Below are 17,131 nucleotides of genomic sequence, written 5' to 3'. Positions count from 1 at the left end.
AGCCAAACTGATGACAATTACCAGGAAGTGAAATCTCAAATGCTTCAACAATAGCTGTTTTAGATGGTTGGTTAATGACTTCATGCTCCCTGGCCTGTTCTTGCCGCTCAGAGCTTAAACGACCCACAAAGTAGAATCCAAATGTCTCTTTTCTTTTTCAAGTCTATACGTTTAAAAATTGCCATATTCATTTAAATTAATAGCAACATCAAAGAACCCTAGTGTTTACTGGCCTTGAAGGACTCTGCCTTTTATAAGAATTTCACTTATTGGTTCCTCTGTCAGGCAGCTCAGCTCACCCTTAGGCTCTGGGCTTTCACTGCTCAGTGACTTTCAAAGTCAATTACTTTATTTAAAATGCTGCTTCTCTGGTGGTCTAGTTGCTAGAAATTAGTATGTTCTTTCACTACGGCAGTCCAGTTTCAATTGCGACTTAACTCAGTGGTTGAGGCTGTGGACACAAACTGCCTGGGTTCAAATCCTGACTCTTCTGTGCAATTTGCTTTGTTATTTTGGGTTCTATAGCCATAAAAGGGAGATTAAAAGGTAAAATGAGTTAAAATCTTAACCCCAGACTGCTACCTAGTAAGCCCTCAGCAAACCTTCCCAATTATTTTTATAGTTACAGTTGCATATCATCTCTGGTTCTCAGTTTCCCCAGCTATAAATAAAAAGGCTTAGTCCAACATTATGGTACTGAGAGCATCAAAGGTAGTTTAAGATTGCCAATTAATTTGCTGCCCCTTCTAACCAAGATGGTGAATAGAAAAAGTAAAAACACTGACTGATTGAAAACTCTGGCCGCTCAGCAAAACTCTGCCTTAGGGTCTCTTTCCAGAATACAACTTCTAAAATGCCCTTGTCATGTTCATTAGGCAAATTATTGGTCCACAAGTCTGTTAATGCTCTATGAGAATTCTCGAGCCAGGCACTGTCTTATTCTTCTCTTCTATAATCAGAAACCCTGGTTCATGGGAGGATCTCATGAAATATTTGACGAATGAATGAATGAATGAATGAATGAATGAATGGATGAATAAATAAATAAATGAGCGACTTCAATCAATAGCATCTTGGTCCCAATGATATGCTAGATATTCTGGGTGCTGTGTAAATCTTGAAACATTTAGGTATTATATCGTTGAAATCCCATGTTTTAGTTCTACGTGGGTTGGCATAATAGGGCATCTCATTAAGACCCTACTTTAAATCTGTATTTTTTTTTCTGTGTGTTTATTTTCTGGATTATGAGGCTTTGAATTCTTTAGAAGAAAAGCACTATGTGGCATCTAAAGGATAGCTACTGATGACTTTCTGATTTATTAATTAGACTGGAAAATACTTCTAATAATCTTGCCCTGATAATCTGAGGGCATGAGTCCTATTTCCAAATTTTAAAAGAGGCTTTATTAATGAGGGAAGTGTAAACAGATGCTTCTCCTCGGTTTTTGTTCCCAGACACCATCAATTAAAAAGAAATCAAAATCCTTTTCTATTATACCTGAATTAAGAATAATTTATTAACTACAAGGATATTTCTCATAATTCACAAATTGCCTTTTCATTCTTAGATGATTTTATTTTTACTAAAAGCATAAATTTGAAATACCTCACTATAGGTTGGGGTTGATAGGATAAAATAACAACTTTCTACACCATGCCCAATAATTTGCTATATTACAGCTAGCTAGATTTTATCTGCACAAAGACCATTGGAATTCATGGTGATTTCCCCGCTCCGGGCTCAGTTACTGACTACTAAAGTTGGAGGTCGTTTTATTTTTGTTTGTTTGTTTGTTTTGCTTTGTTTTTGTAAATACCAAGGCCAAAACTATAGGAATTTTCATCAGAGCAAAATTATTTTGAGCCTTTCCAACAGCGAACATTATAAAACAAAACGGTAACAGAACAGGCTAATAAGCAGGAGAAGGGTCCAATTTTCGTTTTATCTTCCTCCCTCATTTCTCTGCCTTTCAACTCTGTTGCTGCAGTGAAAGTTCAAAAGATGAGCAAAAAAAAAAAGAAGGGGTGAAATAAAATTGAAACTCGTATATGGTTGATAATTTTCACAAGCCACACAAGAATGTCAGGCTCAGAGCATTTTGTGGCTACTCTTCATGCTTGTTTTTAGATATAACGACTAATTGCTCAGGGGTTTTTCTTTCATGGCCTAGTAAGAAAATTCTGGAGCTCATCCAGCAGGCTGGTTCTAAGACTGATGACAGAGTATTCTTTCCTCTCTGGTGCCAGCTGAGTCTAAAGGGATCGTAGCAAAGGATCAGGCACCTCCACCTGCTCTTACGCATGGGTTCCCTCAATCTTGACAAGTATTTGTCACCCAAAACTTCAAGTCCCTATTTAGAAACTTTAATCCAATTTGAGAAAAGATGAGGTGTTTGCACTGCAATTTTTAAAAAATTTATTCAACAAATATTTACTGAGAATCTAGTGTATATTGAAAATTGTCTTAAACAGAAAGATGAACAGGACCCACCATTTTCCTCAAAGAGCTGATAATCAAGGGCTTTTTACCTCCAGGGAGAGGCCTTTTGGTGGTATAAAAACCAGCCTGGGTGCCTGTCCCATGCTTTAGACACATCACTCTGTCCTAATAACCATAGGGACATCAATTAATGGTCACAGACTAAACTGGACATGTCTATTACCAATATATCTTGTTTACTTTCTAAGTGCTGTGTTTCAACATTACTACAACATAAATACAAGGTCATATAATAATTATTATTATAACTTCATAAAACTCATCTTTTCCAGGCAGATGTAGACATTTTGAAAGATATAGAATGTTTTAAAGTCTTGTAAATAATCCCAGGTGGTTAACAATTTGATAATGTAGTAAAGAATGCTTATTTAATTGTTTTTTATCGCAATACCTCATTAGGAAGGAAAGACTAGTCAAATTAGACAGTTGAGGCTTATTAGCCTGATACTATCTTAGTGTAAATTAACAGTAAATTAACAGTAAACATTTGAAAACAACAGAGGAGATAAAAAAAATTGTTTTTAAGCTTGGATAATTGAATACTGAATCAAAATGGTAGTTAGCACTAGAATGTAATATACTACCTACGGCTCAGTCTATTATCTATCATTATCTCTTGAACTCTGTAATTAGACAAACAGGAAACTATTCGTAATAATAAGTTTGCTCAAAATATCTGTTTGCTGGAGTATGGGGTGCACACTGTAGTCATATTGAACTGAAGGAGAAACTGCTTACTTTATCCTTTCCATTGTTTGTTCATCTCTGTTACCACAAAGTACAGCAGCACTACACATCTGGGAAGCCCAGAACATCTTACCAGAATTACTGAAAAAACAGTCATTTTCTCTGCATTCCATGATTGAGCTACTTAAATCTTTTTGCTGCAAGATGGAGCGCCATTGAACCTAACCCATCCCCTGCCTGGGGTGTATGCACACAACTCTACTCAACACAGAACTGGGGCAGGCAGTTTGCCCTCTGGAATTTCCATTAGCTCCTACCACTTAGTAGCTTTCCTTTTCCTATTGCTGGTTTTATTTTTCAGTGATTCTTTAGTAGTTAAGTTTCTCTATCACAGCTATCCAAACATCAGATTGCACAGGGCTCCTGCACACACATAAGGCTCCTTCTAAGAGATTTAAGTGGAAAAGCAACACAAGCCATTATTGGTCTATTTTCAGTTTTCATTATCAATAAAACAGGAGATCAGCATTTTCATGCTGTGTGAAACTTTCAGGAAAGTGCAATGTTGCTGTCATTATCTTGAGACCAGGCAGCTGTCTGCCCCCACTAATACAGATGGAATAGCGAACCCAACAAAATAAAAATAAAATAATGAAAAGACTGAAGTCATAGAGGGGGCTGCTGACCTGGTCCACTACGTGGCTCCCTACGAATGTCCCTTTGAATTTAACGGAGCCTGGATGGTAAAGACCACAGATCATGACAGAACGTAAATTCGCCTCATAATGAGATTAGTAGACAGGCGAAATGAATGTCCTGCTGTTACATTAGAGGCAGTTCTAATCTGGTGTTCCTTGGAAATGGGCATTCCTTTGCAACAAGGGAGGAACCGTGGATGCAACTAGCTTAAACACGACGGATTCTGTTTTGCCACATAGTTATTTTCCTCTGTCTTTTTAATAGCAATTTTGAGGAGGTATATAAATGAGTTGTGAGTCTTAAAGACTATTACCAAAATGAGTTATGGTCGTCTGTGTTCATGATCATCAGTCGTGTTTCCCAGACTCTCCTGTTAAGAAAAGTTCTGTGCAACACCCCCTCCCCCTTCAAAACAGGAGCCCTGCTGTGGAGGAGGTGTTGAGACCCCCAGGGTCCTCTCACACTAGCCTTAAGTATCAAAGGCAGAATAGACTCACTATTGTATTTGTGGTATATATTTTTTTAAATCTTTACTGCAGTTCTACTACTTAAAACCACTGGAAACAAGTATCACATACTAAAGAGCCTTAAGAAAATGCCCAGATCAGGTGAACCCATATGATCTCTGCATAGAACAAAGGCCTCAAGTATGCAGCTTGATTGCAAGGGACTTCCTTGGTTTTCAGCAGAAGGCAATCTCACCTGGAGTACAATAACCTCCTCTTATTAAAAATGCAAGATAGGATCTCCTCCTGGATCCTTTCTACATAACCTAATGCAAGTTTATGGGGTGCACCAATCTCAGCATTGAGTGGCATTTAATCAAAGCCTCTGTGAAGTAATCTCAGTGTTTCTTGAACCCTGTAAAGTCACCGAGGAGTTAAAGAGATCCTTTCAAAAGGAATGGGAGATCAGACTCTGAATTTAGGTGTATTTGAAGCGTTAGCACAAAAGTCGGAGACAATTTAATGTACGCCTATTTTCTTGACATTTTCTAGGTCCCAGGCTAGAGAGTCCTTACTTCTCTGTGACACTGCGCATTAGAAATAGATCATTTGCTAGTACCTCAATTCATGGCATTTTGACACATTGTTTTTCTTAGACCAGAAAGAAACCACAGAAATCTTTTGTGTTTGCATATGCGTTTTACGATTTAAGTATTGGTTTACAAACATTATTTCATCTAATGAAAGTTCTCTCTCTGTAGTTGGTGCTGCCATCCCAAAACTTGAACTGCAAATCCAGCTACTTTATGGAGAAATTATTTTTTGGTTCAGTCTAACAAGTTTTTTTCTTGCAACTTTCCACTTCTCAATAGCTTGAGTTGTGTCTCTACTTACATGTTTTCTCGTATCTAATTTGCAAATGTCAGAGCATTTAAAGTCAGTTCTCCCATTCTCATAATTTTTTCTGCTTTCTGTTAATTCTCTCCTCATCAGATGAAATAGTTCAAGGGGAGATAGACTAGATTTCCATTAGGTAAGTGGTCCTATCTTTATTGGTGCTTTCTTATGACTTATTTTTTCATTTCCATAATTCTTTTTTCCTTGTCCCACATATCTGTCCCCACTCTTCTTGGCACCTCTGTGTTTATCATTTAAATTATAAACAGTAACTGAATCCACTTTTCCAAGTGTCCAGTACATTTGGCATGTGTTAATAATTTTCTAATAGCATCCCATGCGTTAAACTCAGGGTTAATGTTAAAGTTTCATGTCGACTAATCCCCTTGATGGAATTTCCTGAATTATGTTTGCTTACCTCATATAAATGAACTTGTTCCTGGGTTACGGCAAAGATGAGTAACACGTTATTTTGCACCAGTTTATCAATGAGTTGTCCGATTGTCGGATACTCCTAAAATTAACATATAGATTTTAAGTATCATCTTAACAAAAGTATGTAAAATAAATAAAGGAATGTTTTTTTCCAAAGATATCTTACTGAGTTTGGCATTTTAATGCTCATAGGCCTTACTGTGTCTATCACTCTAAGTAAACAAATACACAATTAGCACTACTTAATTGGTTTAATAATTGTTTCCTAAATCTTGTAAATCCAATTAATTCCTAAGAGTCAGTGTCTGTCAATGTGGTGCATTATGCTCTGTTACTTCTAAGGTGATCACTTGAAATTTACTTAACAACTCGTAGTGTGCCATATTTTCAGGGGTAGAGACACGTTTCTTCTTCTAAGTGCCACTTGCCAGCAGGCTCAGGTTAGAGGGAATGTTAAAGTGGAAGGAAGAGCAGGTATACTCTGACAGACGTCACTGGGTGACTCTTATAGCTCTGAAACTCATACTAGAATTGGATGAGGCAGAATAAGAGCTGGGGAAGGGACAGCCTGCTGAAGAATGACACACCACAATTCCTCCGTCCATCTGACTTGAGCTCTTCTTATACCAGTTCTTGGGGCTGGTCTTATTGCCTTTTTGATGTCACTAATCGGTTTTATGAGTGCCTGCAATATTTTCACAGGACAGTCGAAAACACATTCTATTGACACATTTATTCCCAAGTGATATGGGTACTTTAAAAAATAAAGAAGTCATTAATTATCAAATCTGAAGATGGCTTTTACTTTCCAAGGCTGAAAAATTGCAGCACATTTGCCTCTAGGATGAATCCAAATGTGGATAATGTACAAAGAGGAAACTCAGGTGAAAGAGTAGCCTGCAAACAATTAAACGAAGAATTTGTCGATTGTGTCTGAAATCAGCCAAAGTGGAGGGACACTGTACACTAATGCGGTGCGTTCACTTATCCTCAGTACTTCTGGGGTATTTTTGTTTAATGCCTTCTTTAGGCACAAGATTCAAGTAAATGGAAAAGTATAGTTTTGCCTAAAATACTCAGGAAAATGACCCAACTACAAATCTGGCTGTTTGCTACGTTTTCCGTGCCTTTTGGATTTTTACTAGTAGATCTTAGTAGAATCCAGATAATATAAATTTTCCCAAGTCTGACATTTTCCTCTGCTGTTCAACTGCCCAAACACTAAACATCCTTAACACCAAACACTAGTTCACCCTTAAGCGTGAACTCCTCCAATGCTGGTCCCTTCTTTTCTCATATTCTTGAAGTTTTCAACTGCTGTGTTCATATAGCCAAAATCATACCTTGTAGCCCTTCATAGATAGGAAATATGATTTTTTTTATTTGATCCACATCAGCTGGTTTAATTCCCACAATTATACCAGGGACCACGTCATTATTTTGTGGCCCCAGGAACCTGGCCCAATGTTGAATACACAGGAAGTGTTCAAAGGACCCAAGAGGTTATGTTACAGGCAGGCATGGAAATAGTCCATGGCTTCTGTGCATTTGTAGCAACTTACTCAACAGAATGAATTGAAAATTTATTAGATGAGAAGATCATATTAGGTAACAGGTAGTATTTTGCTCCTATGGTCCTGCTTTTTTTTTTTAACATTTCTATTAAGGAGTATTTGAATAGTTACAAGGAAAAGGTAATGAAAAATGGATTCATTTCTCACAATTTCTTGTTCCTAGTTGGCTAAAAGACAAAATATGGCTACCCTCATTGATCTTGTAATATGGAAAGGCGGTTTATATAATGAAAGAATATATATGTTTGGGGAATACTGGTGATCAAAAGTTAGGGGAGAACATTCATGTCGAAGTTAAGAAATTTAGGCAAGGAATGGTAGCAGGTAATTTATGAAACATTAGATTTTTAAAAATTAATTGCCCACACTGTATTAAGCATTTATATACATTATCTCACTGAATTTTTGTTTTTTAGAGAATAGTTTTTTCTAATCTGATTTCAGAATTCTGCATTCTCTTTCTCTTTCCCTTTTTCTCTCTTTTCCTCTTCTATCCCCTCCTCCCCCTTTCTCTTCCTTATATACACTTTTACAGCGTTGTCATTTTAAAAAGTCACTTAAATGTTCTGTACTTTATTTTCCCAAAAGTTAAATGGGAATAATATGACTTTCCCAGGTTGCTGTTTTGTAATTCAATTGTATTTCATACGGTAGTCAGCACCCACTGTATTCCAGGCACTGTGCTGTCAAGAAGTAGAGATAATACACCAATCGTGGCCCTGAGGAGCACACATTAAAGAAATACAGACATATACGAGCAAACACATTTCCGTATAGCAATAGGCAAGAAGACATTTCTGTGGAGAGTGAGGGGAGAGGTAATTGCTATGGGGCCTAGCCAAGATCAAAAGGGCCCCCTGGAAGCAGTCATGATTGAGCTGGGTTTTAAAGGATAATTATGAGTTTCTCAGCAGGTACGAGGGAAGGGCATTCCAGACAGAGGGAATAACGTATGTACAAGCATGGCAGCCTCATGGTCTGTTCAAAGAAAGCGGTTAGAGACATAGGATTCTGGTGAGAACTGAGTGAGATAATGAACATTTTACCTTGTTTTACAAAAGTCAAGTTTTTTTTTTTTTTCCTAGCACGTCACCAGCATTTTTTAAATGGCAAAAAGTACACCAAATGTTAATAAACACTAACCAAGTAGGACTTGACTAATTGTTTCCCGCTGAGCTCTGTGGCCCATGAAAGTATGGCATTATTTAGGGGACATGACTCTGGAACCATGATTCATAGCAATTCCTATGTGATTACGCCTTTGGTCTGAGCCCCGCACCCTGTCCCTTTCTGGAACTGTGGTTGAGAGCAGAATGAGCTGGCTTGTACTTCTTTTCTCAGGCCTAAAGCTTTTTGAAAAATTGCGGAGGTTCTGGGATCATTTGTGTCATAGCAGATCCTAACTTCTCACATAGCCCCACCACCCACCTGTGTTCCTGTGGGAAACTCTAACGGTGAGAATTGAGACAAGTCATTTGTTAATCTCAAATCTGAAAATGTGCAGTGTTTTCACCAAGTGTGGGTTATTCTGCTATCTACTACAGTAATTATTGCTCCATTTGCCTCCTTATAGCCCTGAAAACAGTGTAGAGTACAGTTTACACACCAAGACAGTTGACATGGAGTATTCATTCTTGCTGTCCAAGTGACAGAGTCCATCATTAGGAATGACAATGCCTGCCAGTTTGCTGTCCATTCCAAAATGAGAATCAGCATCACTCACAAAGACCAGGAGATGGAGGGAGTCATTCCGCCAGCCAATTTTTTCCTACAGGAAGAAAGAAACATTTGAGTTGTATTAAATAGAGGCAGACATTTATTGAGAGTGAATCAATTAAGATTGGACACATTCAGATTAAAAAAGTTATATTGCTGGTCTATTTCAGCCTTTTTCATCTATCATGAGTTGATAATATTAAAAACACAAAATTCCATGACATTTGCTTTTTCCTGGACAACATTTTCAGATGATTTATGCTTCAGAAAAAAAGTTTCACTACAATTAGTATACAACTGATCTTGACTTTTACATATTTAATTATTTTTACTGTCTAGCTTTCAATTTACCAGAAAAATGAGGAGAGAAGGTCGTAGATTAACCCAAATCCAAGCTGAAGCAAAACTAGTAAAAATGCAGTACAAAATGGACTCAGCGTAAGCCTGTTCTATTGAAATGTCATCCAACATTTAGGCACATATTTCTCTTTCTACTGATATCATCCAAAAATTATAAATGTAAAAGAAGGATAAGAATTGCTTATTCAAGTGTGACCCCCAAGGTACTGCTAATTTAGATGGTCTGTTGCTGTTTCTTAGCAGAGCTCTCTCCTCTGATTAACATCAGTCCAGATCTAGTTGCACAAAAGCTCATTTTGGCTGCACCATCACACCTTATCCTTTTTCTTCCTTCCCTAATTCCTTGGCCCTCCCACCTTCTAGTAGCTTCAGTCCTGTCTGTTTCCTGATATTTTCCATGAAGAGCTATCACCTGACGTCAGGGAAATCATTCCTGTGGATACGTGTCTGATTGTCAAGGAGAAGTGGTGTTCCTGCACTGCTATACAGACAGTGTGGCTTATTTTATTGGTTTGAAACAATAAATATATAATCATATGTAGAGGTTTATACTGGTTCAGGGGCATTTTTACTTTTTCATTACTTTCTGTCTTTGATTTTTTTTTATTATTATTAACTCAAAAACTTAATCTGATCTCAATCTTTGAATATTAGTCATACATAACTTGTTTTAGTCAAATTTCCCCAATACTTCTACAATTTTATTAGATTATTCAAATATTAGGCACAAAAATGTCCATCTTAACATGATTGAATTAAAAATTCAATACAAATTTTATTTTCAGAAAAATATCAAATGGAGAAATATGGCAATTAAAGGAAAGATAAAGTTAGCTAAGCTTTTCAAAGTAGATGTGTTAACAAAAGATAAAATTCATGTTATCAGACTGAAACACTATTCCCCTCAGCATACCTTACACACAGCTGCTTGCATAATTGCATCAAATCCACCTTCGGGTGTGTCAATATTAGCAGAAATTTTCTGTTTCTTCACAATTTCATTGAATCTTTCTGCATCATTCGTTAGTGGCAAAATATGCTTGAACCCAAATGTAGGTAAGCAGAAATATGGAATACTACTGTAAAAGTAAAATGTGAAAATATTTTTGATGAAATAATATAAAACACAATTAATAGATCTCATAGACTGGCAAAATTTCTTAAAAGAAGATGAGTTTTTCTGAAGTGCTGACTCTGTAACTTGGCTATGAATCTCATTGTTAAGTTTATTGTCACCATCTCCCACACATTTCCTCAAAAATGATCATATTAGCTAACACTGAGAGTTTACTGTGTGTCTTACACTTGCTCAAGCTCAGATAACAGATAATCAGGTATTCAGACTCCCCACTCCTGTGTGTGTATGTGTGTGTGTGTGTGTGTGTGTGTGTGTGTATAATTACTACTTCTCTTGCCCCTCAACCAAAAATCCACCATTAAGTTTATATGACAACAATTTCTTTGTATTCCGATATCTTAAGCTGTCATCAAGTATGAGTCACCCTGTAGCAAGACAGAGAGAAAACTTTTGTCTTCCTCCTCTGCTCCCACCTGTACACCCAGCGCTGCCTGCCAAGGCCCAAAAATCAGAGCAGGGCTCTCGGTTCTAGAGTCCAACTCTCCTGTGACTGAACAGATGGTTGTGGACCAGCCTAGGAATAAAACCACCACTTAAAACAGTTTATATATGAGAAAGATACCATGTTAAGATATCTGACCCCAAAATACTGCAGTAGAACAGAAAGAGCTGATCATACATTCAGCCATGTCTTATTCTGAAAGCCAGTTAGTAGCTGTACATGAAACTTTGGGCAAGTTACTCAGCTCTTCTGAGCTTTGTAAGAAATTTGCATCTTTGTTGGTTAGAATTATTTGCTTATATAGATCTTACTAGGACTCTTTGCTTTTGGAAAGTGGAATAAATGTTAATTTAGTTCACTCAGCAGATTAATGTGCTGGGAGACCAATGTAGCTAAAACAAAGCAGAATGTCAGAGCCAGGTCATGCCAGGAAACTTTGAGTGGAGGGTGCCCCTGTCTGGTCAAATTTCTTCCTCTAATAAATGCTCATATTTGGTTGTTACTTTCTTAGTATAGCGATTGAAGGAAATAGATGCGCATCACCAAATAACTTATTTTGAATCTCTCTGCAACAATAGATTTGTTTTTTAAATGCAAGATAATTATGAAACACAATATTAAAAAAACGCTACTTACATTTTTTGTTAAAATTTTAAATAAATATTTACAAAATAAGACTGTAATTGTATATACTAAAAGGTTGATACCATCTTTTTTGAGTAGGAGTAGAAATAATTTCCATTTTCTTCTGTTTGTATTCTCACATGGGCTTGCTAATACCTTTGCAATAAGGAACTATACTGTCTACTCGTATATGTTTATGTGTGTACATATAAAAAAATCTAAGCATTTCATGGTCTGGTTTTCTCTTTTACAAAACTACAATGAATTCCTCATTGTTGGCGTCAAATTCAAAATAAAACAAAATGCCATAACCTATATAAAATAAAGTTAAAAAAGAATCCCTCAGAATGTTGGATAGAGGGATAAAATTTGACCTTTGTGCTATAAAATATTTTTAAATGCACATTACAACTCATCTACAAATCTGGAAATGGAGAAATTATGGTTTTTTGTTGTCATATCTCAGACAACAGCATAAGAGAAACTTCTTTCAACAATGTAAACCACCTCAGCATTCTTACACGGTGAAATAAATTTTCAGTGACCCTCCACCCAATGTGGATGAAGAAAAAAAGCAACTTTAAAAGGCATTACAGATTAAATTAAAACAGAGGTTTTACAAGTGTTATACACAGACCCACAGAGGACCCTGAGACCTTTTCAGGGAGTCCTTATGATCAAACTTTCCACAATAATGAAAGATGTTATGCGTCTTTTTCACTGTGTTGACATTTGCGCTGATGATGCAAAGGCAATGGTGAGTAAAACTGCTGGTGCCTTAGCATGAATCAAGGCAATGTCACAAAACCGTATAGTTGTCCTTATGTTTGTTAAGGACAAATATAGCAAGCATTTACCATAATGATTTGAAAAATGCCAGTTTCACTTCATTGTTCTTGATGAAGCAGTAAAAGTTATTAGTTTTATTAAGTCTACACCCTTGAAAACATGTTTTAAAAAAATATTTCTGTGTGACCACATCAGAAATATGCATACAGCATTCCTGCTTCACATCAAAGTACAATGTTTATAGTAGAAAAGCATTTTTGTGATTGTTTGAGCTTAGCTAGACATTTTTCAATTTTTTTTATAGGATACCATTTTTACCTGAAAGAATGCTGAAAACCAAACTATTATTCCAACTTAGGTATTTGGTAGATATGCTCTTAAAAACAAAGAAAGTGAGCTCATTACTTCAAGAAAAAACAAATATCAATATTTGTTGCCAGTGATAAAATTCGAGGTAACTAGAAAACTAGAATTTTGGAAAATTTTATGTCACTCATGAGATTAATAACTTCCCAATACATCAAGACTTATCTGATGATATTGATGGCAATATTAATGAATATGATTTTTCAATATTGTATCATGAAATTTGTAAGATATACATCACTCAGTAAAGCGATAATTTCCAAATGGCCAAGCATTATATTATAAAATCACACACATTGGTAAAAGTCATTCAAAGTGCAAGACAGACCAATGGCTTTTAATGTAACAGAATATGAAAAGTTTATTCATATTGTTTCATATTCCACATTGAAACTAACTTTTACCTTTTATCTAGTTTGATGTAATATCAAAGAAGAATTTATACAGTCATTAGGAAAAGCTGTTAACTATGTATGTGAGGTTTGACTTTCTTCATAGAATTCAACCAAACAAAATATAACAGATTAAATGCAGAAGCAGATATGAGAATCTGGTTGTCTTTTTATAAACCAGATGGTAAGAGATTTGTAAAAGTGTAAAACAGTGTCATTCTTCTTGTTAATTTTAGTTTTGCTTTGGAAAATATAGTTATTTTTCATAAAGATGTGTTATTATAGTAATATGCAGTGCATTTGTTATAATTATTAAATAAATCAATAACTAATTATTTCTAAATTTTCTCAGTTTTACTTTCTAATATGGAAAATATTAATAGATATAACCCACATAAACTAAGTTCTTTTGGATCTTAATTTTTAAGAGTATAAGAGAGTTCTAAGATGTAAAAGTCTGTGGACTCCTAGATTAAAATAACTAGAGATGCTAAATGTTGAGAAGAGGAAGAAAATTAATACTTGTTTTGAATATTTGTTACGTTCTGAGTTCATTCAATTCTCACAATTGCCCTAAGACGCAAATATTATTATCCTCATTTATAGGTGAAGAAACCAAGTTCAAAGAGAGTAAATTGTTGTGTAAGGTTATAATTTAGACCCAGGTCTGAAAAACTCCATGCTCTTTTCATTATTGCCTTCCTACTAAATAACATTTTTATTCCATAATTAGCAGGTTTGGATTGATTAAAGGATTGACTTTTGTGTTTAGTATTTGAGTTCTTGCTGTACATGTGTGTGGATGATGGTATTTGGACGAAGAAACAAGAATTAAGGATGTAATAGGAAAGGAAAAAATATAACGTTGCAGCAAAAATAGCTATAAGTTTAACTAATGGTAATTTTGCTAATACAAATAAAAGAAACACCTTTAGAAAACAGAAAAATATTGACCTCTCAAGAGATCAAATATATAATCCTCCTTTGGGTCCCCATTCACTGTACCTTGTGCAGTGAGTGTCCTGGCTCCCCCTAACTTCAATCTGTTGTTGATAGTAGCTACCAAGTACTTAGAGCTTCAAGGCCAAGCCCAGTTGCAAATGCTTCCATTCATTATCTCACCTAATCCTTACAACCACTCTGTGTAATAAGTACTATTATTCCAAGCTGAAGCTTTGAGAGGTAAAATGATTCACCTAAGGTGACATTTTGAGTGAGCAGATGAATCAGGACCTAATCCAGTGCTGACTTGCAAAGCCTAGACTCTTAATCACCGTGCTATGCTGTGTGCTTGCTCCTCAAAGAATCTCAGCTCCGTGAGGACTGGGCCAGATCTTTTTCTTCCAGAGATCTCTATGCCTAGTACAATGCTTGCTACATAGTTGGAGCTCAGTACGTTTTTGTGCTGAATGAATGAAGAAATAAATAAATGAATGCATGAATGAAATGCAGTCAGAGCTATAAAAAGCCGGACTGCTTTTCTTTTCTAGAGGCCTGATTAAGGACAGGGTGTTATTGTTAGTTCAGGATGCTAGGCTGCCTCCTTAGCTGAGTCATCCAAGTTTTAAAATTTTAATCGTTTTCTCTGATATCATTCTATATCAATTGTTTTTCATTGTCATTCACAGAAGCTATCATTCACAGAGAGCATGATCATACACTTAGAAAATTCTAAGGAATCTACAAAAAATCAGACTAGAACTAATGAGAAAATTTGTCAAGCTTGTAGGATACAAAGAGAATATGAAAAATCAATTGCATTTCTATGTTATCAATAAACAATTAGAAAATAAAAAATTTAAAAATACCACTAACGATAACATTAAAAAAGTCTATGGGAATAAATCAAACAAAGGATGAGTAGAATCTCTACCCTGAAAATGAAAAAACATTGCCAAAACAAAACAAAATGAGACAAGATCTAAATGAATGGAAAAATATGTCATGGGCAATGATTAGATATGCAGTATTTTAAGGATGTCCATTCTCCTCAAATTGATGTCTGGTTTCGATGCTATTCTAATAAAAATCTCAGGATATTTTTTGAAGAAATTAACAAGCCAATTCTAAAATTTCTACGAAAATGTAAAGGATCTAGGATAGCCAAAACAAAAAGACAACAAAGTTGGAGGACTTGCACTCCAGATTTTAAGACTTGTTATAAAGCTACAACGATCAAGACTATAAGGCATTAGTGGTTACATGGGTATATTCAATGGATCAATGGAACAGAATAATGTATCCAGAATTGAACTCACACATATTTGATAATTCAGTGGGGAAAGGAAAATCTTGCTTAACAAATAGTGCTAGAACAATTGGATATTCACATAGAAACAAAAGATGAACTTAGATCTTATTCTTTATTCTAAATACAAAAGCTAACTTGAGATCATAGACATAACTACAAGAGCTTCAACGATAAAAATTCTAAAAGCAAACATGGAGGGAATCTTTGTGACATTAGGGTAGACAAACGTTTCTTAGGACAAAAAAAAATACTAACCATAAAATTTAAAAATTGATAAATTGAACTTCATCAAAACTAAAAACTTTTGCTTGACCAAAAACATTGCTAGAAAAATAAAAATAAAATCCACAGACTGGGTGAAAATATTTGCAAAACATATTTGACAAAGAACTTTCCAGAATATATATTTTTAAAAAACCTCATATAATATAATGTTAAGAAGATAAATAACCTAATTTGTAAAAGTGAGCAAAATATTTGAAAAGACACTTCATAAAATAAGATATAAGAATAACAAATAAATACATGAAAAGATGCTCAACATTATTTGTCATTAAGGAAATGCAAATTAAAGCTATAGTGAGATGCACACCTATTAGAATAGCCCAAATTAAAAAGACTGACAATACCAAATGTTAGCAAAGGTTTGGAATAACTAAATCTCTTACTCATTGCTGATGGAAATACAAAATGGTATATCCATTTTGGAAAGTAATTTGATAGTTTCTTAAAAAATTAAAACTATACTTATTATACAATTCAACAATTACAATTCTAGGTATCTATCCATGAGAAATAAAAACATATATCTACACAAAGACTTATATGCAAGAGATCATAACAGCATTTTTAATGATAGCCAAAAAATGGGAAGCAACTTGAATGTCCATCAATGGAAGAATGAATAAACAAAGTGTAGTGGAGCCATACAGTGGACTCTTACTTAAAACAAAAGGAACAAACTGCTATAAACACTAAATCATAGATGAATTTCAAAAACATTATTTCGTGTGAAAAAAGGCAAACACAGAAAGAAGGTATATACTACATTATTCCATTTCTAAAAACCCCAAATAGGCAAAACCAATCTAAATTATAGAAACCAAAAGTGTTGCCTCTGGAGAAATAGAACTGACTCTCATGGGTCATAAGAGCACTTTTTGAGGTAATGGAAATGTTCTACATCATGTTTTAGGTTGTGATTACATTGGTATAATCAGTCATCAAAACACATCAAACAACACTTCTAATGAATGTGTGCATTTTAGTACATGGCAATTATATCTCAAAAAAAAGCGGGGGAGGACAATGGGGGCAGACACTATCTCTGATGCTTGCAACCAAACGCAGTTCCTAAGAATTATAATCAGTGATGAATCCCTGTCATGGTCAAATGTCAGATTCTGGTTGGGAACCATACTACGATGTCTTAAAATTATATTATAAAATCTGTTTATCTTTTATAGAGATTGACGCCTTGGGAGTATACAAATATCGAAAGACAATGGAAGCTTGGAAAGTCATTTCATATACACTAGATTCATAATAGTAAAGGGCTTGGTTTTGGACCAGCCCAGATCTTGGTACAGATCACTGATTAGCCATGTGGACTTGGGCAAATTACTAGCCTCTCAAAGCCACTGTTAGTTCTTCTGAGTATAAGGATGACAAAATCTGGCACAGACCAAATGGCAGCTCTTTTTCAATAGAAGGATATTAAATTTTATTTTGAACATGTCATTGGCTGTATAGGTAAGCCATAACAGAGCTACTTGCCCTTGACCATCGCCTGAATAATACATGATTTTAATA

General features: G+C 35.3%; 1 protein-coding gene and 1 long non-coding RNA gene across 13 annotated transcripts in view; one reads left to right on the top strand and one right to left on the bottom strand.

Moving 5' to 3' along the window:
* The window catches only part of ITGB6 (integrin subunit beta 6), a 122,161-nt gene that overhangs the window by 46,924 nt on the left and 58,106 nt on the right, over window positions 1-17,131 (bottom strand). For 11 of the 12 annotated variants that reach the window (XM_023529824.1, XM_011358692.2, XM_011358740.2 and 8 more), the window contains 3 exons: window positions 10,231-10,396; window positions 8,848-9,009; window positions 5,651-5,746 (listed from right to left, as the gene is read on the bottom strand). In XM_023529824.1, the coding sequence (XP_023385592.1) occupies window positions 5,651-5,746; window positions 8,848-9,009; window positions 10,231-10,396 (424 nt within the window). The remainder of the gene's footprint in view (window positions 1-5,650; window positions 5,747-8,847; window positions 9,010-10,230; window positions 10,397-17,131) is intronic. The other variant, XM_023529814.1, reaches the window with a different exon arrangement.
* Window positions 1-17,131, top strand: part of LOC111738840 — a 34,496-nt gene that overhangs the window by 6,406 nt on the left and 10,959 nt on the right. The window lies entirely within an intron of this gene.

This window comes from Pteropus vampyrus, unplaced genomic scaffold (assembly GCF_000151845.1).
Source record: "Pteropus vampyrus isolate Shadow unplaced genomic scaffold, Pvam_2.0 Scaffold2, whole genome shotgun sequence".
Taxonomy (NCBI): Eukaryota; Metazoa; Chordata; class Mammalia; order Chiroptera; family Pteropodidae; genus Pteropus; species Pteropus vampyrus.
This window is presented reverse-complemented; position numbering and strand designations above follow the sequence as displayed.